This window comes from Epargyreus clarus, unplaced genomic scaffold, assembly GCF_041222505.1.
Source record: "Epargyreus clarus isolate Ecla_fem2 unplaced genomic scaffold, WU_Ecla_fem_2.2 ptg000031l, whole genome shotgun sequence".
Classification (NCBI taxonomy): domain Eukaryota; kingdom Metazoa; phylum Arthropoda; class Insecta; order Lepidoptera; family Hesperiidae; genus Epargyreus; species Epargyreus clarus.
Window position 1 is genome coordinate 9,690,032 of NW_027332236.1, and position 23,635 is coordinate 9,713,666.

The 23,635-nt window shown below is 42.9% G+C and overlaps 2 protein-coding genes across 2 annotated transcripts in view; both read left to right on the forward strand.

Annotated features, from left to right (window-relative positions):
• Window positions 1-23,635, forward strand: part of Itpr (Inositol 1,4,5,-trisphosphate receptor) — an 86,926-nt gene that overhangs the window by 52,288 nt on the left and 11,003 nt on the right. Inside the window, exons 29-51 of the mRNA XM_073089965.1 lie at window positions 4,116-4,256; window positions 4,615-4,752; window positions 5,032-5,235; window positions 6,681-6,796; window positions 7,283-7,418; window positions 7,781-7,940; window positions 8,330-8,466; window positions 9,161-9,281; window positions 9,650-9,792; window positions 10,247-10,437; window positions 11,076-11,187; window positions 11,563-11,671; window positions 14,392-14,532; window positions 15,079-15,170; window positions 15,508-15,634; window positions 16,956-17,066; window positions 18,172-18,314; window positions 18,839-19,019; window positions 19,563-19,792; window positions 20,535-20,633; window positions 20,891-21,028; window positions 21,818-22,010; window positions 22,606-22,728. Of these exons, the coding sequence (XP_072946066.1) occupies window positions 4,116-4,256; window positions 4,615-4,752; window positions 5,032-5,235; window positions 6,681-6,796; window positions 7,283-7,418; window positions 7,781-7,940; window positions 8,330-8,466; window positions 9,161-9,281; window positions 9,650-9,792; window positions 10,247-10,437; window positions 11,076-11,187; window positions 11,563-11,671; window positions 14,392-14,532; window positions 15,079-15,170; window positions 15,508-15,634; window positions 16,956-17,066; window positions 18,172-18,314; window positions 18,839-19,019; window positions 19,563-19,792; window positions 20,535-20,633; window positions 20,891-21,028; window positions 21,818-22,010; window positions 22,606-22,728 (3,286 nt within the window). The remainder of the gene's footprint in view (window positions 1-4,115; window positions 4,257-4,614; window positions 4,753-5,031; window positions 5,236-6,680; window positions 6,797-7,282; window positions 7,419-7,780; window positions 7,941-8,329; window positions 8,467-9,160; window positions 9,282-9,649; window positions 9,793-10,246; window positions 10,438-11,075; window positions 11,188-11,562; window positions 11,672-14,391; window positions 14,533-15,078; window positions 15,171-15,507; window positions 15,635-16,955; window positions 17,067-18,171; window positions 18,315-18,838; window positions 19,020-19,562; window positions 19,793-20,534; window positions 20,634-20,890; window positions 21,029-21,817; window positions 22,011-22,605; window positions 22,729-23,635) is intronic.
• LOC140754875 (uncharacterized) lies at window positions 5,240-6,357 on the forward strand (the record flags this gene model as incomplete). The annotated part of the gene is made up of 1 exon (XM_073090034.1): window positions 5,240-6,357. A coding segment is annotated over one exon (339 nt), but the record flags the coding sequence as incomplete, so codon positions are not given.

The following is a 23,635-nucleotide window of genomic DNA, read 5'->3' on the forward strand; positions in this document are numbered from 1 at the left end:
CCGGTAGTGACCTCAGTGTTTATCCCCTTTCTGCGCTTCGAGAGCGCAGAAATAAAACAAATTTCAGTTTAAGTGCCGCAAACGGTACATCTATAAGCACTTATGGATATGTCGAATTAAATTTAAATTTAGGTTTGAGGCGCAATTTTCAGTGGCGTTTCACGGTTGCGGATGTCACTAAACCAATAATTGGTGTAGATTTTTTAAACCATTTTAATTTAATTGTTGACACCCGCAACCGGCGTCTACTAGACAACACGACCACTTTGTCGTCCAATGCTTTTATTGCAAACACTAATATATTTTCTGTTAAGGTTGCAACAGGCGACACACGGTACCACGCGTTGTTAAGTAAGTTCCCTGAAATTACAAGACCATCAGGTAAGCCACTGACTCCAAGACACACCACTGTACACCACATACGCACCACACCCGGCCCACCCGTATCATGCACCCCACGGCGACTCGCCCCAGACAAATTGAAGATAGCTAGGAAGGAATTCGAACTCATGTTAGCTAACGGCACAGCGCGTCCTTCCGAGAGTCCGTGGGCTTCACCGCTCCATCTTGCTCCTAAGAAGGATAACGGTTGGAGGCCTTGTGGTGACTACAGGTTGCTCAATGCACGGACGGTCCCCGACCGTTACCCTATTAGGCACATCCACGACTTTGCCCATAGTATAGCTGGATGCAAGATCTTCAGTACCATAGACCTAGTCAAGGCCTATAACCAAATCCCGGTCTACGAGGAGGACATCGCGAAAACGGCCATCACAACACCTTTCGGCTTGTTTGAGTTCCCCTACATGACCTTCGGCCTTAGGAACGCAGGTCAGACATTCCAGAGGTTCGTGGACGAGATGACGAGAGGCCTAGACTTTGCCTACTGCTACCTGGACGACTTCCTGGTATTCTCACGCGACGAGGATGAACATGAAGCTCACCTGCTTCAATTGTTCACCCGCATGCAGGAGTATGGCATCCTCGTCAACACCTCGAAGTGCGTCTTTGGTACCAGTGAGGTAAACTTCCTAGGCTACCACATCTCCGAATCCGGCACGAAACCTCTGGAGTCCAAAGTCCAGGCCATCATGGACTTCCCCACGCCGAAGACCGTCAAGCAGCTCAGGCGATTTTTGGGGATGGTTAATTTTTATAGGCGATTTATACCGCACGCTGCGACCATCCAAGCCCCACTAAACGCCCTGCTTAGCGGCTCGGTAAAGGGATCACAGCCGGTCGATCTTACTGGTGACACACTTCTTGCCTTTAATCAGTGTAAGGACAGTCTTGGAAAAGCTGCATTACTCGCACATCCAGACTGCGAAGCTCAATTGGGGTTAGTCACAGATGCGTCTGACTTAGCCATAGGCGCAGTATTGCAGCAGCTCATCGATGGCGAATGGCAACCCCTAGCGTTTTTCTCACGCAACCTGAGCCCTTCGCAGCAAAAATATTCGCCGTACGACCGCGAACTGCTGGCCATATACGAATCCATCAAGTATTTCCGACACATGTTGGAGGCCAGACATTTCGTGGTCTACACGGATCATAAGCCGCTCAGTTTTGCTTTCCATGAACGGAAAGCCAACTGCTCGCCTCGCCAATTTCGCCATCTAGACTACATCTCACAGTTCACGACCGACATCCGTCACATCCCGGGTAAGGACAATGTGGTAGCTGACACATTGTCCCGGGTCGATGAACTGCAGATGTCAGTCGACTTCGACGCGCTTGCGCAGTCGCAAGCTACGGATCCAGAGCTTCTTCAGTACCTTGATGGAGGAACATCACTCCGCCTGAAGAAGCTCAACATCCCCGGTAGCAGTCGGGAGATATATTGCGACGTCAGCACACCGTCACCAAGACCTTTTGTGACTAAATCACTGCGGCGTCAAGTGTTCGACAGCCTCCACAGTCTTAGCCACCCAGGTCCCCAGGCTACTGTCAAACTGGTGGCCGAACGCTTTGTTTGGCCCGGGATGCGCAAAGACTGTCGAGAGTGGTCACAAAAGTGTCTTGCGTGTCAACGCGCAAAGGTAGGTCGCCACGTGTCATCACCATTGGGCACGTTCGACTTACCACGCGCAAGATTTGCGTTTATTCACGTGGACATTATCGGTCCCCTACCACCATCTCAGGGCTACCGCTACTGCATGACGGCCGTGGATCGTTTCACTCGTTGGCCTGAAGTCACGCCGATGACGGACATCACCGCGGAGACGGTCGGTAAGGCACTGGTATCGTGGATATCCAGATTCGGGTGTCCTACCGATATCGTTACCGACCGTGGCCGGCAATTCGAATCCGCCCTTTTCCAATATCTTGGGAAAGTGGTTGGATTCCAACATCGCCGCACCACCGCCTATCACCCGGCGTGCAACGGCATGGTGGAACGGTTCCACCGTCAACTAAAAGCAGCGATAATGTGCCACGCTGATAGCAATTGGGTCGAATCCCTACCCTTTGTGCTCTTGGGTATCAGGTCTTCTTTTAAAGAGGACCTACAGTCGTCGTCGGCCGAACTGGTGTACGGTGAGCCGTTACGTCTGCCTGGGGAATTCTTCCAGGCGACCGCTCCCGAAACCACCGATATCTCGGAGTTCACGACGCGCCTAAGACACATAGCGGCTAAGATCCGACCCGCTCCCGCTGCTCGCCACACCACGAACAAGATCTTCGTGCACAAAGACTTGCAGGTGTCGAGTCACGTCTTTTTACGAGACGATGCAAGCAGAGGGTCCTTACAACCACCTTACACAGGACCTTACCAAGTGCTCGAACGTAGGGACAAGACTTTCCGTATATTGGTTAAGGGCAGGGAAGTCACAGTAAGCGTAGACCGCCTCAAACCAGCCTACCTACTCGTGGACCCATCTCCCACCACCAATCCCATCCCTACTCCTAGCCATCCTCCTGCACCTACACCTGCTCCTACACCAACTCCCGCTCCTTTACCCGACCCACCACCCATCCTGCGGTCGAATGTCCACGCTCCGGAAGGCGGCCGAACAACTCGCACGGGCCGCAGAGTTCGTTTTCCGGACTACTATCGACCGTAGACACGGTCTCTGGGGGGGAGTGATGTGGGCACTTCACCCACATTATCATTATTTATGTGTATTTAGTTTATATGTTATATTACACAGACACATACACACGAACATATAAAATATTCATGTAAGTATATTTATACACACACACACACACTTACATACATACAAACATACACACTACACTCAGCGACACTTACGCACAGCCACACACATCAGTGACACACCCCGGACTCGAACCCGGGACACTTGGTGTGTGTTGGAAGACATCGGGCGCGGCCGCTATTCATGCGCGTACGCAGCGCGCTCAGCGACCGGCCCCCGTCGCCCGCGCACCGCTCTGGCCTGCGGTCTTCCCGCGGCCGCCGCGCCCGGTCGACAGTCGGCTAACCCTCGTCCCACGTTGTACCTGTGTCGCTCGTTACGCCTGACGGCCTCGCTACCGAATACGCGTAGTGCTTTCGCTTGTGCCTAAGACTTACCTGTGCTTTATAGACTATCGCTGTGTGCATTTAGACTTTATAGACAATTGTTAGTGTTTAAGTTTAGTGCCTAAGTTCTGACTATCGTTTCTCTCACTCCTTCTTATTTAAATATGGTAGATTTAAGTGCGGACTATTGTTTAGCTTTAAGTTCTAGTGTTAGTGCATGTTAAGGACCCTAAGTTTCTAGTGCTTGTGCAATAAACTGTTTTTATCGTACGGACTTGTGCATCATTTGCTTAGCCCTTCCTGCACACTCATTAGGACATTTTCACCGCACACTCACACTCATCTCCATACTCTTGATTTTCGGTTAAGTAAAATCTAACACATTTTGCAATAGAATCATGGAAGATACTTTTTGATATTATAAAAACTATCGCCATCATCACTACCCATTAGCTAACCATTAAATATAATATCTCTTTCTGACTAACACCATTAAAATCAGATGTCAGTCCCTTTATAATTACACGTGGCAATGTCTCAGTCGAAAATCGAAAATTTACCTATTGTATCGCGATACGTCATAGTTGTACCTTCCGAAATGAAAAATGAGACTTGACATTGATATGTTCAGATCCTGCAACGCATGATAAAGTACTGCACACAAGGCAACAGCAGCCTGGGCGAGGGTGAGACCGGCGGGAGGCCACGGAGACACGAACAACGGCTCTTGAGGAACATCGGCGTGCACAACATCGTTCTCGATCTACTACAGGTACAGCCTCTCCTAAGTCCACCACATCACCACATCACATGTATAACTTACATCTTTGGATATTAGAGATAAACATCTTATAGATTTGGATTTTCTGATATATGTATATAATAATTACAGCAGACCAGAATAGAGCAAATAAATAATTGTTGATTAAAGCAGGTGCTGAAGGGAACATATACAATAATGAATAAAATCATCTCAATAATTCAGTTTTATAAATTATAATACATTCCCAATAAAGATAAAGCAAGAAAGAAAGAAAAGAAAAGGAGATAAGGAGGGAGGGAGAGACAGAAAAAAAAGATATAGGGAGAGTGAGAGTGAGAGAAGCAAATAAAATAGAGTATTATCACAGGTGCCCCACGACGAAGACGACGCGGCGATGGACGAGCTGCTGGCGCTGGCGCACGAGTTCCTGCAGCACTTCTGCCACGGCAACCACCAGAACCAGGCCATCCTGCACAAACACTTGGACCTCTTCCTGAATGCTGGGGTGCGTATTCTATCAACATGACACTAAAATATATATAGAATACTTAACTTATTCAATTTCAGTTTTGACTTATACTACCGTATATTTAAATAAGGGAACTCAATTAAGTCAGTAATGTACTTATCAAGACTTAAGGCTTTCTATAGTTTCCACCATGCACTTTGCATGCATGCCTAAAATCTTCGATAAAGTGATTTAGGATACGGGTGTCGTCATCTCTTGTTAAATTACGAAAAAAGTGATGTCCAAAATTTTTACCTGTTTTCCTTTGTTTTACAGATCCGCGAAGCGCAAACAGTGTGCGCGATATTCGAGGAGAACGCGACGCTGTGCGCGCACGAGGGCAACGAGAAGGTGGCGGCGCACTTCGTGCACTGCATCGAGTCCCGCGGCCGCCGCCCCGACTACCTGCGCTTCCTCGGCACCATCGTGCGCGCGGGCGGCCAGCACATCCGCCGCAGCCAGGACCTGGTCATGCAGGAGGTGAGCCCCTGTGCAGCGAGCGGCCCCGCCCCGACTACCTGCGCTTCCTCGGCACCATCGTGCGCGCGGGCGGCCAGCACATCCGCCGCAGCCAGGACCTGGTCATGCAGGAGGTGAGCCCCTGTGCAGCGAGCGGCCCCGCCCCGACTACCTGCGCTTCCTCGGCACCATCGTGCGCGCGGGCGGCCAGCACATCCGCCGCAGCCAGGACCTGGTCATGCAGGAGGTGAGCCCCTGTGCAGCGAGCGGCCCCGCCCCGACTACCTGCGCTTCCTCGGCACCATCGTGCGCGCGGGCGGCCAGCACATCCGCCGCAGCCAGGACCTGGTCATGCAGGAGGTGAGCCCCTGTGCAGCGAGCGGCCCCGCCCCGACTACCTGCGCTTCCTCGGCACCATCGTGCGCGCGGGCGGCCAGCACATCCGCCGCAGCCAGGACCTGGTCATGCAGGAGGTGAGCCCCTGTGCAGCGAGCGGCCCCGCCCCGACTACCTGCGCTTCCTCGGCACCATCGTGCGCGCGGGCGGCCAGCACATCCGCCGCAGCCAGGACCTGGTCATGCAGGAGGTGAGCCCCTGTGCAGCGAGCGGCCCCGCCCCGACTACCTGCGCTTCCTCGGCACCATCGTGCGCGCGGGCGGCCAGCACATCCGCCGCAGCCAGGACCTGGTCATGCAGGAGGTGAGCCCCTGTGCAGCGAGCGGCCCCGCCCCGACTACCTGCGCTTCCTCGGCACCATCGTGCGCGCGGGCGGCCAGCACATCCGCCGCAGCCAGGACCTGGTCATGCAGGAGGTGAGCCCCTGTGCAGCGAGCGGCCCCGCCCCGACTACCTGCGCTTCCTCGGCACCATCGTGCGCGCGGGCGGCCAGCACATCCGCCGCAGCCAGGACCTGGTCATGCAGGAGGTGAGCCCCTGTGCAGCGAGCGGCCCCGCCCCGACTACCTGCGCTTCCTCGGCACCATCGTGCGCGCGGGCGGCCAGCACATCCGCCGCAGCCAGGACCTGGTCATGCAGGAGGTGAGCCCCTGTGCAGCGAGCGGCCCCGCCCCGACTACCTGCGCTTCCTCGGCACCATCGTGCGCGCGGGCGGCCAGCACATCCGCCGCAGCCAGGACCTGGTCATGCAGGAGGTGAGCCCCTGTGCAGCGAGCGGCCCCGCCCCGACTACCTGCGCTTCCTCGGCAGTTGAGCTTCACCAGACTCAAGCTCAATTCCGCGCAAGTCGAAATGTTACAGATCCCTTGTCGCGTCCAGTTTGTGTCTTCAGATCGAGTGCACGTCGCAAAAAGATCTAAGCCAACATTCGGTATCAACCGAAAGGTACAGACGTAGAAGTGATCGCACGTTGGTGCTCTCTTTGTGAACTCGATATATGCATGTAATATACACGAGATATTTCGGCCTTTCTGAACATATTAGATAATTTTAATTAAATTTTTTTCCAGATGGTAAACGCCGGCGAGGACGTGTTGGTGTTCTACAACGACAAAGTGTCGTTCAACTACTTCATACAGATGATGCGGCAGTACAAGCAGTCCGGAGAGATGCCTGAAGCCTTGAGGTACGTTCAATATACGGCTTGGACAATCCCACCGTTGGGCACGGGTCTCTGCGCTTACAGAAAATCTGAAAGTTATTAGTAACCTTTGCTTCTGCTAGGACGAAAGGATATTAATATAGCTAATATTTTTTTTTTAAGTTTTTGTTAAATTAAATTTTACGATTACTATTTCATAACAATCTACAAATATAGGTTTGCAGTAATGTGCAGTAAAATTGGCTTGAACTTAGTAATTCCTTTCAATACTATTATACTACATAATATCTGCAGGCACAGCAGTGCTTCCGCTAAGTCGAGCTATGTTTATTTTGCCACAAGACTCTTGACATGCTCGACAGTCTGAACGCGGGCAGATACATCAATTACATTCTTCAAAAAACGGCGTTCGAGATAATCAACTTTTTTTTATTAATTATGCCAAAGAAGTAGAACTTTTTACGTGTGTACATAAGTATTCCCTCCAATTTTTGAGATTCCCTCCGGCAGGTACCACATCCAGCTGGTGAAGCTGCTGACGTGCTGCACGCTGGGCAAGAACGTGTACACCGAGATCAAGTGCCACAGCCTGCTGCCGCTCGACGACATCGTCGCCATGATCACCCACCCCGACTGCATACCCGAGGTATACAGGACAAACCAAATACAAAGCCCTCTGTGGTTTATTCCGACGGCACCACCGTCACATATTTCTTCACACACATGTTCTACCACATGTAAACTAAATATAATTTTACAATTTTTCAATTTTTTAAACGCTTTCTACATTCACAGCCCCACAATAAGATTCCCTGTGTCGTGGGTGCCATGATACACACTAGACAAATACACAAACACCCAGAAACAGAAACGTAAATTCATCATTTAGATATCTGTCTAGCCGGGAATCGAACCCGGGACCCTCTGCGCGTCAGACCGGTATGGTGACCGCTCCGGCACGCGGTTAATCGTCGGTCGTTCATTTCCTTTCATATTCTATTTGACCAGGTAAAAGAAGCGTACGTGGGCTTCCTGAACCACTGCTACATAGACACGGAGGTGGAGATGAAGGAGATATACTCTAGCAACTACATGTGGGACCTGTTCGAGCGCTCCTTCCTGCAGGACATGCAGGCCATCCTGCACGGTGACTCGCATTCTGCACACGGTTTGGTTTATTTATTTTGTATTTGCTGTCCTGCTATCACGATTCGTGGAATTATATAATTTGCCCTTTAAGAAAAATATTTCCGAAATTCTTTCTTAGTACTATAAGGATTATAGAATAGGAGAAACTATAAGGATTAGCGAAAAATGGTGAAAGGAGTTACGAGGCCGATTTTGATAAAAACTAAAACTGCTTAGCCGGGAATCGAACGAGTTCATTTTGAAAAAAAAATACACCCTCTATATTATTCCACTATCTGATAGTGTTGCTTATAAGGATCAAATTCTGGGAAGTAATGATAATTGACAAACTAAAGGAAAAGCTTCAATTTTGGCAGTTAAGTGTCTGTTTGGAATTTGATCTCAATTATATTGAACCTTCGGTCCCAGGTTCGAAATCGGAGGTCCCGTCGTCACCCCGTGCGAGCGCGAAGCAGGCCTGGGTCAACTACGTCACGGACGTGCTGGTGCACACCATCTGCACCTTCTTCAACTCGCCCTTCAGCGACCAGAGCACCACAGTTCAGGTACTAACACTATACGTAGGATACAGACATTTTTCTTAGTATAGGAGTCGTAGACGAGCATGCAGACCACCTGGTGGTAAGTGGCTACTTTCACCCGTGGACATCTGTAATAAACCTCAGGATAAAATTCCTACCTGAGATCGGCCACAGATGCACCGCTACCCCTGAGGACTAAGCTGGAATGTTCAGAAATGTATCTCCCTTAGTACATCCTTCAAAACCACACTATAATAACTCTATTCAAATATTGACGAAATATAATATAGTCTAATAAATCTGGATGAATTTAACGACAGCTCACCAGTTAAGTCTCAGTAAATCTGACTTGCATTGCATGTTAATGTCTGTCTTATTATTTATGTTTATCTGTGTCTATGTATTGTCTTATGTCTCTCTGTGTAACGTGGTATTCAAAACTATTTAAAACTTAACTATTCATTTTCTGTTTTGCTAATCTTGGTTGGTTTAAATGTGAGTATTATTAAGTTTCTGTAGTCTATTGCATGTGGAGCACGCACTCCGTTAGCCTAAGTTATCAGTCATATGAGACTTTTTTGAAAAGATGTGTGTTATGGAGTTCCATTCTTCGCTTCTCCATAACATATCTCCTTTTTTTTTTTTTTGTATTACCATTTTACAACAAAAATTTACGTTTTAGCTGAATAAATGATTAAATTGAGTATTTGTGTTTTAGACTCGGCAGTCGATCTTCGTGAAGCTACTGCAGACAACATTCCGTATTTATCAATGTCCGTGGCTGACGCCCCCGCAAAAACTGAACGTCGAAAAGTGTATACGGACTCTTAGCGATGTTGGTGAGTTATTTGTTCTTATACATTTCATAAAGGACCTATTTGATTTCGTACCAATGTCAACCACATTTTTGTGCAAAATTTAGCTGTGTGTGTCTAAAATTGTGCCTTGAAATAATTTTAATTAATTTAATTATTGATAACTGTAACGAATAACCAAATTAAAATTTTGAATCATGTTTTCTAAAATTATGTTTTCATGTATTCTGTACATAATAATTATTCAGCTTGTTTGTTTCAGAAGCATTATAAAATATTAGTGCAAATCTTTTAAACGCTTAGCTCGCACTGTGTTTAGACTAAAAGGAAGATAGATAATTGCAATTTTACCATCATATTATTTTTTTTCAAAATATTTCTATTGTTCACAGCAAAGACCCGTAGCATAGCAATACCACTGGAATTAGAAGCGAAGATTCAAACAGTGTTCGAGAAAGCTGCCGCGCTCTCCCGACAGACCAGCAAGTGGCTGCTGGCTTCCAAGACCTCCAAGCTGGAGAAGATGGCTTCACAGGTGAGGCTAAATTTATCATAATCATTATCAACATGATTATTATCATTATTACCACCATCAAAACTATCATAATAAAACGTCATGGTTATGAAGTGCAAATTGTTTTTTCAGGAGAAAAAAAGTCATGTGGAGTGTTAACACGTCAAATTTTTTAAGAAAAGTTTTGGTGAACGTTCTCGCGTACGGATCAACATTATGTTATAACTGACTTTCCAAAATATTCTGGCTTGGCAAAATTATTTGATTAGTTCTAATTTTTATTCTGATCAGATTAAATAAATGTTATTACATGATTGTTGAGGGTAATGTTTCACGATCATATGTATGTCTCATTCTTTTGCACGATCTGTGGCCCAAACGGCTTGACTAATTTTAACATATGAGGTATCGTTGGATTCGTCTAAATTGCAACAGCGACATGGCATTTTTAAGCAGACGGTTTTTTTGTATGCAGACGAACCTCCAAAACGACAAGACAGTGATGGAGGGCCTGCAGGAGATAGTGGCGCTGCTGGAGGAGCAGCTGCGGCCGCTGCTGCAGGCCGAGCAGTCGCTGCTGGTGGACATCCTGTACAAGCCGCACCGGCTCTTCACCAGCCCCGGCGAGCTCACGCACCCCGACACCAGCGGCATCTTCATATCCAGGTACAGTCCTCGCCAAACTGCTAGTCCGCTCTGAAGTTGTTGCGAGCAGGTGTAGTCATACAATTAGCTATGGCGACGCGATTCATTTCTATGTGCAGAGCGGACTAGCAGCTATACGCGGACTTAACCGCACGCAACCGTTGAGTTGAGGTGGTAGAACTCTCTGCGATTCAGCTTCGGCAGCACCACTGCCAAACTTACTTCTGCCTAATAACAGCAGTGTTAAGCGCTGCTTTGTTCTGGTTGAAAGGTGTGTAAGGGAGATTGAAAGGTGTGTTAATAAGGGAGACATATTTTTCGGAGGCATTACAGCTTAGTCATCAAGGATAGCGGTGCATGTGTGGCCGACTTCAGGTAGAAATCTAAATCAAGGATTGATTACAGATGTCCAGCGGCGTCAGTATCCACCTTCCATCCACTGCATGCTCATCTGCTACTCCTATATTATAAAAAAAAATATCGATTTATAAATATGATATGCACCTATAATTTTGTAATAGTATTACGTCTTGCACGTGTGCGCATTGTTCACACGTACTGTTTTACTTAACGACTATGCAGGTCGATCTTTTTGATTAAAAGCAGTGCGATTTTCATATTACTTTACTTATATTAATTGAAGCACTGCATCTCTTTAGACTAATCCGGCATACAGAGAAACTACTGGAGGAGAAGGAAGAAAAACTTTGTGTGAAGGTGTTGCGCACGTTGCGCGAGATGATGGCCGTCGACCCTGAATACGGAGAGAAGGTATTTTGAAATAATTATTTCTTTATTATTTAAAGACATAATATATTATGTTAGATAATTATGACATTTTCTTTTCAGGATACTGATTGTGTATTTTTTCGAGAATGGTAGTTTTTAAATATCTTTTAGAACATTATTGAGAAATTGGCATAGGGTAGGATCCGCGCCAAACTTCTAGTCCGCTTTGAATATAAAAGCGAGTCGCGTCGCTACAGCAAATTGTAGATATTAGCGGGTCGAAGACAGCGCGGGTTGGAGACGGGCGTAGCGGCGAAATAGACGTGTCGCAATCGCCCGAATAACAAATGCATTGTCTCCTTACGTTATAACCCCTGCAATAACCAGACAACGGTATCAATGTAATTTCATTCTCAGGGCAACCAGCTGCGCAACAAGCTGCTGTCGCAGTACTTCATCAACCGCAAGTCGGAGCCCAAGATCCAGCCGCCGCCCGCCAGCGCCGCCGTCACACACGGACCGGGGGGTGAGACACACCCCTATAATATAATATTACACCCCTATAATATTATATTATATAGTGTATAATGTATAAATAGGTATAGTTTGGGACTTCGTTAACGACAATAGGGCATAAATCGTTAAAATGTTGAGTTTTTGAAAAACGTCATAACCATTTTTTTCGATTTTGAGAATGGATTTTTGCGAATTTTTTCATGATGATCATTTTATCCTCAATCGGTCAAACTGACGGAATGTAGCACTTTTCTTCTGATTGTATATCTTTTACTGTGGACGTGTTTGAGCGCAAAATCGAAATCCGTTCATTCACTTCGCTGAAGTACGAATTGATAGATCTCGCATATCAAAAACAAAAATTCTTTGAATAGTTTTGGTTTCCTTCGTTTATTGAAACAAGAGATAAGAAATGTTGTTAACTAAGTTCTAAATTATATTAGATAATCACGATAGATAGGGTATTGTGCACTGAAACTTGCATTGAACTTTGGTAGGTTTCTAGTTCTAGTTCTGAATTGAACAAGACTTGTAACATATGCTCAAGGTACTAGAAAGCACAATATCTAAAACTTATAGAAAAGGCACACAAATAGACATAGGTATAACTTGGTCCAATAAAGATGTAATTCAAAATGGCGACTACTATATGTCCCGCCCACATATTATAGAAAAAAAAGCGAGAGGTAAAAATGAATGCCGACATTTTTGAATACAATCTTAATTGGAACAAGTTATAATTAGTATAAATAAAGATAGATAGTCATATTCAAACATATTATACCGACTTATTATTTCTGTCTGTCATTACTAAGTCATAACCTAAGAATACTAACATTTTTTCATACTAATATTAGATTAATATGTGACGGTTAATAATTATCATTATTATAAGCAACTAATTAATTCATAATATATTTGTGTAGCTAATTATATCTTAAATTCTATGCAACTTTGTCGGAGTAGTAATAATAATACATGCATTTCAGTGACGAACTATGTATGTGGTCTTGTATCCCAGTTTTACCTGTAAATACATTACTATCTCAGAATGGCCAATAAATTATCATTAATAATTTGAAAGCATAAAATGTGACTTAACCTAATATAAGTCAATTGTATATGAGTTGCTACATTTTAAACCTAAAATATCACTTAATGACTGTCAGATGAACTGCAAAACCTTGCTTAAACCACGTAAAAATATTCACATTTCGTAATAAAAGATATAATTAGCTATATGTTGTTTCATCCGAAGCTTAGTATGAAAACAAAACCGTTTTCTTTCTCAATGCGCATGCGCCGCAGAAATACACCCGCATCAGACGAAAACAGGTGGGTCCATGTATGTTTGTGTGCATGTCTAGTAGATATACCCTTGTAATTAACACAAACTTGAAGTAGATGCATTTTTCACTGTAATAAAGCGTAACTGCATGTTTGCATGTAGTAGTTTTAACATTTATGGAAGTGTATCGTAGATGTTTAAATAATATTGAAGATATATAGTATTCTTTAAAATAATACATGCATAAAAGTGTCAATTTATTTTGTTTAGTTCAATCTACGGAATAGAGTTTTTTTTTTACAAAATAATGGTATACTTCCATATGTATCGTGTAATATAAAACTCAAGTGCATCTATATACCTATATAAGTTGCATGCATGTATCTATATCGTAAATAACAACCCCATTTGCATGGATTTATAATTATAATCCTTAAAATGTCAAATCCTTGTCGGCTATTTGGTATTATTTTAAATCCAATTATGTTTCTATAAAATACCCATAGGGCTATGTGTATTAAAAGAATTAAGATTGATTTTAAATTATTATACATTCGTATTCGTATTTTTGTAATTACGTACAACTCTTTAACCGTAAGCAAGATCCCTGTATTCCCTGTATAATAAATGTCATGTATTTTGTAATCATTTAAAAATCCCTGTTTTGTAACCCTGTCTGATTATGGTAAATGTATATTCAATAAAAAAAAATGAATGCAATAATTTATTTTTGCTTATACTGTGTCCCATTTATGAGTAAGTAATATACTTTTTTCTTTAATTAATTGTTAATATGGATGTCGTAAATTGTAATACGATTTGTACACTATAATATGTATTATATTTGTATCGTCTCAGTACAGCATAGTGTGAACAAAAAATCAAATGATTGATGTAATTCTTGGCTTCAAGTAACAGCTGATTACAAATCACAAATCATAAACTCTTCATTGTTATAATAACATTTTTTAAAGATTTCGAGTAATTGGAAAGGGAATTTTTCTACATAGTATACAATTAGTAAAATTTTAATAAATCTATCTGTCAGCCACATACATCGTCCTATGTAAGGCGGTTCCTTTGCGAGTTGGACTTTAGTCTTTCCAGTGCCGATATATTAGCACGCTTGTATTAGTTTGGGCTGTATCTATGTTTGTATGAATGTATGTATGTATGTAACGATATCTTTGAACTCGATTTTTACCCACTTTGAACGGTCCGAATAATTTAAAATTTTGATCAATTATGAAAAACCGATGACAATACACGGTTTTAATAATTTTATCCCATTCTCCTAATCAGGATCGTCAGGAATCAGGATTAACGAGTTTTCTTGTGCGCTTTTAGCGTGGTTTTTAGTTATGAAACTATTAACATTATTTCTGAAAGTAATTGAATTTTAGTAGACGTAAAGTAATAATAATCTTATATGTGTGTAACAGCGAAGGTGCTGCTCCGCACGGGGCAGACGCTGGCGCAGGTGCAGGCGCACCTGGACCGCGAGGGCGCCTCCGACCTGGTGGTGGAGCTCGTCATCAACAGCACCAACCGCCCCGCCATCTTCCTCGAGGCCATCCAGCTCGGTAACTCACCCCTTCATTACTTATACCGTTACTATGCCTTTTACAGGTGACAGAGAATCCGCTCCAAACTTCTAGTCCGCTCTGAATATAGAAACGAGTTGCATCGCTACAGCAAATTGTAGATATTAGCAGGATGAAGACTGCGCGGGGACATGCACCTGTCCGCTGCCCGCTCTCTCCCGCGGGTACAGTACAAGTTAGTGTGCCCGCACGTTGCTACGTTCGCTGGACACTCCTACGCGCAACAACTTCAGAGCGGACTAGAAGTATGGCGCGGACTCTATTCGTGGAATCTATCATAGGCACCCCATATGTAAGTCAGCCGATATTCACACTATTTTAACGAAAAGAAATGACTTTTCACGTTACAGATAATTGAGAAGGTGGTTCCGTAGTTACTGCCACCTGTCAAACTTTAATTGACCTACATCGTAACATCAAACTTGGTATAGATTTATATTAAATATAATATCACTTAAAAATGCTACAATATATTAATAAAATTATGGTTGATTTATAAATAAATTTTAAAATGTTTTTTTTTAGGAATTGCACTTCTAGAAGGAGGAAATCCAATAATACAACACAGCATCTTCACAAAATTACAAAACGGCGAAATATCTCAAGCGTTTTTAAAGGTAAGTACTTATACAATTATTTACTATATCAATGATCTATATATTTTATTATATTGTGTAACTTAATTATATGAACTATATGTGGTAAGAGAGAAACACTTAGACATTCGAACTTAATCGCCTGCGGGAGCAATGCGTCTGTCGAACTACGGATAGGAATCCAATCTGATCTGGGATTGACAGATATTCAAGAGCAACAGGCATCATTTGATGGAGTGCATGCACGTTTCCTATTGCTATATCTTAAAAAAAATTACAATATTCTTAGAGATTTCTCAGTCATCTTAATAATATTAATATTAAAGGTGTTCTACGACAAATAATATGAATATTAAAGGTGTTCTACGACAAAATGCGCGAGGCCCAGCAGGAGATCCGCTCGCTGGCGACCAGCACGACGGCCGCCAGCAGCTCCGACAAGCGCGCCAGCCCCACCGACAAGCAGAAATCCACCACGCCCGAGGGTGAGTACGATAAAATTTTGACACATTCTACATTTTGACACATTTTTGCAAAAGTAAGATTTTTGTCCTTGTTTCAAATAAAATAATACAATATTTTTTATATGCAACGAACCAGAAATACATAAGATAAATGGGTGCTGAATATATTTCAAATATAAATATAATTATCTCGTCATATATACATATATTATCTGTACATAATCGTAGAACACTGATGTGTTTATTATTTAACAATAATTTTTATTTATCAAAATTTATGTAATAAATGTTATGTATTATTTTAGAAAATTTGTTTGAAATATGCAATATAATCACAAACATAATAAGGTCACTAATACAATAATATTACTGAATTTGAAAATTTATGTAAACACATGGTAAATTCATATGTGCCAATATATGTGCCATATGTGCCAATATGAATTTACTGTCGTATTATTTATTCTACAACAATTTCTTCAACTTCCTGCCTAGGTTTTAATCTCCAAACCCAGTTTTTTTTATTTATTTAAGCTATTCTTATCTGTATTATTTATTTAAATGTGTTATTTTTATTTGCAGCGTTTTTAATACAATATATATTAGAAAATTGGACGCTGTCAGGTTTAGTAATGTGTTTTTATGCGTCGTAATGCTAATTTATTTTTGCCATGCATAAAAAATGTAGATGCTAGAATATTATCTTTTTTAATATTGTTCATTGTATTGCGTTTATTATAACGTGAGTCTCATTTAGATGAGATAATCAAGATAGAAGGCCTTTAATAAATCTAAAAAAACGACACGGATAACTCTGTGAACTTTACAAGCAGAAGGTTCCAAATTAAATTTTAATAATAGTGCTAATTTTCTTAGACATGTGCTGTTCTATAACCTATAATCTGTATTACCAGTATCTGTTGGCTTACTTATTTATACGGCTAGTATGTACATGTATATGTATGTAATACGACATTTAACGACCACTACATACGAGTACATACATACCACACACACTCACTACTAACAAACTTTCCCCCTAATGTATATACATTTATTTATATTTATACTAGCTGACTAAAATGTTAAGGGTGAATAACCCTTATCAGTTAGGGGTATGAAAAATAGATAGTAGCCGCTTCTCAGACCTACTGAATATGCATATAAAATTTGGTGAAAATCGATAAAGCCGTTACGGAGGAGTACGGTAACTAACATTGTGACACGAGAATTTTATATATAAGACTACATTTATTCAACCATTACATACGTCATACATACACTACATATATCATACACACACTACCAGCAAAGCTCCCCTCACAAAACGTGTGGTTTCCAGGCAAGGCCTCCCCCGGGCCCATGGTGGTGGGGGAAGACATGGACGATGAAGTGACCAATGCGTGCGGCTCTGCCGTGCACGCATACTCGGATATACATACTATGTCGCATGGTAAGTTATATTAAACTAAATATTTTATAAGAGGTACTTACAAAACATAATGAAGGTGGTAGAACCCATTGTAGTTCGACTCCAGCGGCACCACCGCCACACCTATTTCTGCCTCATAGTAGCAGTGTTAAGCGCTGCTATGTTCTGGTTTGAAGGATGTTGTATGGGAGACATAATGTGGGGCGTTCCAGCTTAGTCCTCAGGAGTAGCGGCGCCTCTGTGGCCGACCTCAGGTAGGAATATCTAATCCTATCTGGGGTTGATAACAGATGTCCATGGGCGGCATTAGCCACTTCCACATAGATTTCTTACACACAAGTCGCTAATGTCATAAGGTGGGCGCCGGCTGTGAGTCTGTATTCGACCGTCGGCTTGAACGGACGTGACGATGTGTTACTAAGACAAATATTATAGCTATCAGTGGCAATTATGCTTTTGGATAACCAGTTTTTCATACATATTTAAAAAATAAACACTCTTCATGTGAGTGAGTGTGTGCGTCCGTGTTTGAGTGTGTTCATGCATCCATGCGTGTCTGTGCGTGTTAATGTATAGTGTCTGTGCGTGTAATGTGTAATGTGTGTATTTGCGTTTGTTAATTATTTTGATAACTTGAATTAAGTCAATATTCAAATTTAGTCAAGTTCAATATTGTTCCGTGTCCCAGGTACGACAGTTCTTTACCTAAGTATAGTCCGCGCCAAACTGCTAGTCCGCGCTGAATATAGAAATGAATCGCATCGCCATAACAAATTGTATGACTACACCTGCTTGCAACAACTTCGACTGCGCCAATTTTCGTTATGATATTCGTGATCAGGAGGTCAAAATTCGTTAGTCTACCAAATTTTAAGTCAATCGGCGGTATGCGCTGTTCGGAAGTACACCCGGTACTTCATCCTTCGGCGAGTGGTGATGGAGGAATGGTGACGTAGGCACCAGGACAAATAGTTCCTCGGAACACTCACCAGTATAAAGCCGGAAGAACACGCAAACGGAACCTATGTCCTTCCGCAAACTTAAAGGTTCTAGCCAATCGCGGAGTTTGGCGCGGACTGTAACTGTAACCTTAAATGTTCAACATAAGTTCGGTTCCGTATCCCAGGTACGACAGTCCTGGAGGAGATAATGGCGGAGAAGAAGCGCGAGGCGGGCAACGCGGACGTGCTGCCGGCCAAGGTGGCCGTCATGCGCCCCATCCTGCGCTTCCTGCAGCTGCTCTGCGAGAACCACAACCCGGACCTGCAGGTTGATTGCATTATTTATCCTAACATTACTCTCACACTGCTGGGCACAGGTCTACTCTTGAAGTAAGAGGACTTTGAGCCGTAGTCCACGCTGGTATAGTGTGAATTGGTAGATTTCAAAACACTTTTGAGAGCAATTTTTGGTTAAGAATTCTCAGATATGTACCTACATGGTGATTTTTCAAAAGCAAATGGTAATTATTTACACATGCGCACATTTGGCATTTGAGCCTAAGACCTCCAACTGAGTTTTCATCGAGTTTTAATCAATAGAGTATTACTGCAACTCAGTTTGTGTATTATGATAGTATACGCCCCTTTACGGTGACTTTTGGGGTCTAAGCAATCTTTATTAATAATAATATTCATAGAATTTTAGGGATTAAATAAATCAATTTAAAGAATATGTATGTAGAACTGTAGATATTTCTTTCAAACCTTGTCTTTTATAATTATTAAAAACGGCCAATTCAACTTCTAGAGATTTTCCAGAATGTTACACCAAATATTCCAAAAACATTTCAGAACCTCCTCCGGAACCAAAACAACAAATCAAACTACAACCTGGTGTCGGAGACGCTCATGTTCCTGGATTGCATATGCGGCTCGACCACTGGTGGGCTGGGGCTGCTGGGGCTCTACATCAACGAGGGGAACGTCGCGCTCATCAACCAGACCCTCGAGACTCTCACCGAGTACTGCCAAGGTACTAAGTTATAAAGTTAATTTTAGTTTAGTTAGCCTTCATAATAGGTTTTAGGTTTTGACCTCAGTTAGGTAAATTCTCTAAAATGTTTTGTCAATGAATAGTCGAATATCGAACGGTCGAATTTTCCTAAAAATAGACATATCCTAGAATTGATAAATCTATAATTCTGCATCTCAACACTTCGCGCTATAATTAATTTAATGTGTCATATAGTCTTCATCTATAATAAAGTTATGAGCAAAATTTTGTAAGGATGATCATGTATGTCGGTTATCAGATTCACTCTTAGATTATTCAATCATTCAATCTTAGAATAAAACTAATATATTGTATGTTTTAAATTGTATCTCTACTTAGGTAATTTGTAATAACAATTGGTTTTTAAAAACAATTAGAGAGTCAAAATTTTGTTGTAATTTAAATTTCAAATTCAAAATGTGGTGCTATCTATCGAAATGTTTCCTTTGTAAACCATAAGTATAGCAATACGTGTGGCGACATCTATCACCGAACAGTTGCACAAACCTTCAAAACCCACAGGCCCCTGCCACGAGAACCAGAACTGCATCGCGACCCACGAGAGCAACGGCCTCGACATCATAACCGCGTTGATCCTGAACGACATCAACCCGCTCGGCAAGACGCGCATGGACCTCGTGCTGGAGCTCAAGAACAACGCCTCCAAGCTGCTGCTCGCTATCATGGAGTCGAGGAACGACTCCGAGAACAACGCCGAACGGATACTGTACAACATGAATCCTAAACAGCTGGTTAGTGGAATGTTTGTATAATTTACTTTTTATTAAGATTTAAAATTGTTTTTACATAAATGAACAACAACAACAACAGTTCTACAACAAAACCTTGCTTTCAAGGTTTTGTTGTAGAACCGTAGAACTTTCCGTGGTGTAGAAACACCACACACATCTATTGTTAAAAGAACGGTATTAAACATTGCTATGATAGGGTTAATACTATTGCATGCCGTTTGCACCTTAAGTGAAATGACACTTGTTGCTCATATACATATGAAGTGTACAATTGGATTTGTCACTTATTACTTCGTTGGTGCAACTATTTATAAGTAAATAAAAATAATAAAATTAATTTGTTAATTAGGCATTGCTATACTTAGTTCGGTTGGTTAGCAATGTATCTGTGGCCCACCTCAAGCAGGTAATCGTATCTGGGATTGATTACAGATGTCCGTAAGCGGAAGTAACCACTTACTATCAAATGGAACGCAAGCTCGTTTACTGCGTCCATGATATAAGAAAAGATGATGCTACTGTACATTTGATGAGCCTATAACTAAATCGAAATTAAATATTTCGAGAAATCAAATCTGCTTGTCACATCATACAAGTTGATTTATGAAAGTTATATCGTCACTAGAAAGGCTAACACACAAAGAAGCCTCTTTGCATATTAGACAGCCTTTTCAGTGACGATATGTATATAGAAAATAATGATATCGTATTCGTTTTATTCCATTGCTGTTTTCGTTCGCAGGTTGATGTTGCGTGCTCGGCTTTCCATCAGGAACACGCGATGGACGCCGACTCCGAGGGGGAGGACGACGCGCCCGTACAAGGCGTGTCTCCTAAGGAGGTATATTGTTCTCACGTTAATACACGCTATTGCCGTTAAATATGCATCAATTAAAAATATAAGTGCAGTAATAGTTCGCACGCAGTCGTCAGTCGTCGCCGACGGATGGAGACTATAGCGGCAACTGTCGGCGTCGGTTGGGCAGTCACTCATGTAGGGAACCCTAAAATTCGACGACTCCGTTTGTTTCAATTAAGTTAGTTGTATATTTTATGACTGTTCCCATCAACTCCAGCTGTAGCTGTGTCTCTCCACAGGTGGGGCACAACATCTACATCCTGTGCCACCAGCTGGCGGCGCACAACAAGGAGCTGGCGGCGCTGGTGCGCTCCTCACCCGGCGGACACCACGCGCCCGCGCTGCAGTACTACCGCACGCACACCGCACAGATAGAGGTGCACACACACACACACACAAACACACAAACAAACCCATAAGCACGCACACACGCACACTCGTTCACACACACACACACACACACAGACAAACAAACCCATAAGCACGCACGTACGCACACTCGTTCACACGCACACACACAAACAGACCCATACGCAAGCACGCACATTCGTGCACACACACACATATACGCGTGAATGCACGCAGACAACACAAAAACACATTGCCCATCTATTCCTCTCACACTCCATCTTCCCCACTACTGTCAGCCATTGCCGTTACATCACCCGTCATTACGTACGTCCAACCTCTACGATCGTACGTTGAGTGTGTATGCAACAGACACATTTTGAATGTTTGCAAATGAAAAAATATATTATTGCAGTTAAATTAATAAAGCATTCTATGTCGTCGTTTTTGTACATTTCAATTCTCAAAAATCTATAATAGGTACCCATATACTCAATTAGGAAAATATTAACGCTAACGCTTTCTACACTCATAGCCCCACACTAGGATTCCCTGTGTCGTGGGTACCATGTACACACACATAGACAAATACACAAACACCCAGACCCAGAAACAGAAATAAAATTCATCATTTAGATATCTGTCTGGCCGGGCATCGAACCCGGGACCCTTTGAGCAACAGACCGGTATGGTGACGCGAGTCGTTAAAAATATCTTTACTAAATTGCTCTTGATTGACCATCATCATCATCAAGGTCAATCATTCCTCTTATTTACTCAACGCAATCAGCATCAACCTAGCGACGTACACCCGACAGATAGTCCGCACGGACCGCAGCATGGAGCAGATCGTGTTCCCGATCCCGGAGATCTGCGAGTACCTGCCGGCGGACAGCAAGCACCGCGTGCTGCAGAGCGCCGAGCGCGACGACCAGGGCAGCAAGGTGGCGGACTTCTTCGCGAGGCTCGACAACCTCTTCCACGAGATGAAGTGGCAGAAGAAGCTGCGCGGTCAGTGTGACGTTCCTATTTCATTCGTTCGTGGGTTCTTGTGTACATTCGTGTGTTGTATATACATTTTTTATATTGACAGCTATAACCTCGGGGTCTTTTCTAAATACCTTCAATAATATGTCAATAGTATATACTGATTTCCCTTAGTTAATACCATTAACTGGTTTAAAAAGATCTATGTCTTTTTTCAATTTTTTGAATACGCGTTTTGGCGCCAGTCTATCTGCATTCTCTTTCTCTGACGCATACGGCAGCGATAGCAGACTTCTCCTCTCTCTGACCCACAGCGCTAGCCGTATTTCGGACAGACGCTCCTCTCTTCGCATTACACTGTGTTTAGTGTGCGATAGGCATATACTGTTGACAGTGAGCATATAACAGTTTTGTTGTGTTTAAGTTGTCACTTCTGTTGGGCGTCCCGAGACGCACATATTTTTTCTTATATCGTTATCTGCACGTCACCACTTCAGCATACTATATAGATGTTTTATCGGTTTCCAATTTCGAATTACTCCATACATCTACACTTAAAATTTATAATTAATGGGTATTTTAATAATAACCGTTTAAAAAAAATATTTTTTATCCGCAGGTCAACCTTTCCTGTTCTGGGTGTCATCATACATGTCTTTGTGGAGCAACATATTGTTTAATTTTGCCGTTCTGATCAACGTTATCGTTGCATTTTTTTACCCGTTTCAAGAAGAAAATCCAAGTGAGTGATCTATTTTCATATTAAAATAAATCTTGTCTTCTAAAAAACTTTTTTCAACATCAAAATTAGCATACAGTTGTAATATTCTTAAATTACTTTTTCTGAAATGTTACATATCTTTTTAATAAGTTGCGATATATTACTTTAAAGATGTTGATTGTAAATAGTATAGTCTGTATTTAAATTTGTGTATATTTTATTGTTCTACATTTATGTGCGCCCTACTCCGTCAATTTGCCATACGTGTATCCATTGCCAAAACATTTCTATTCACATAGAACAGAAACGTTTTGGAAGTGTGGTTGTTATGTATGTTACACGTACATCATAATAATCATTGGGTTACTCAAGCTGGGTCACATCCACTGTATTCGCGCACCAACCGCGCTCCGCGAATCTGCAACGGATCTCGCTCCCGTTCGTACGTTATACGTACGTACGGATACGTTTACGCACTTGTAACGTGCGCCGTTGTATCCTTGCTAGGGAGCGCTCCCCGTTGTGGTCGATTTTGCGCGAACACGAAAGTGGAGCATAGTTCCTATAGATTATTTATATGTACAAGTATCGTCTTCGTACAAGGTGCGGAAAATTCACGTAGCACTGTTCGTGGATACCCAGCTTTTCGGATGGGCAGGGAGGGGTATTGAGGGGAAATTTAGTTTGGAATGAATGCAAGGGTGCTGCCAGCTGATGGCCTAAATGAATGTATAAATATGAATGAAATGTTTGTCAGAGCTGGGGCAGCACCTGTCGCTGGTGGTGTGGGGCGTGTCGGGCGTGGCGGGCGCGCAGTACAGAGTGTGTGTGTGTGTCAGAGCTGGGGCAGCACCTGTCGCTGGTGGTGTGGGGCGTGTCGGGCGTGGCGGGCGCGCAGTACAGAGTGTGTGTGTGTGTCAGAGCTGGG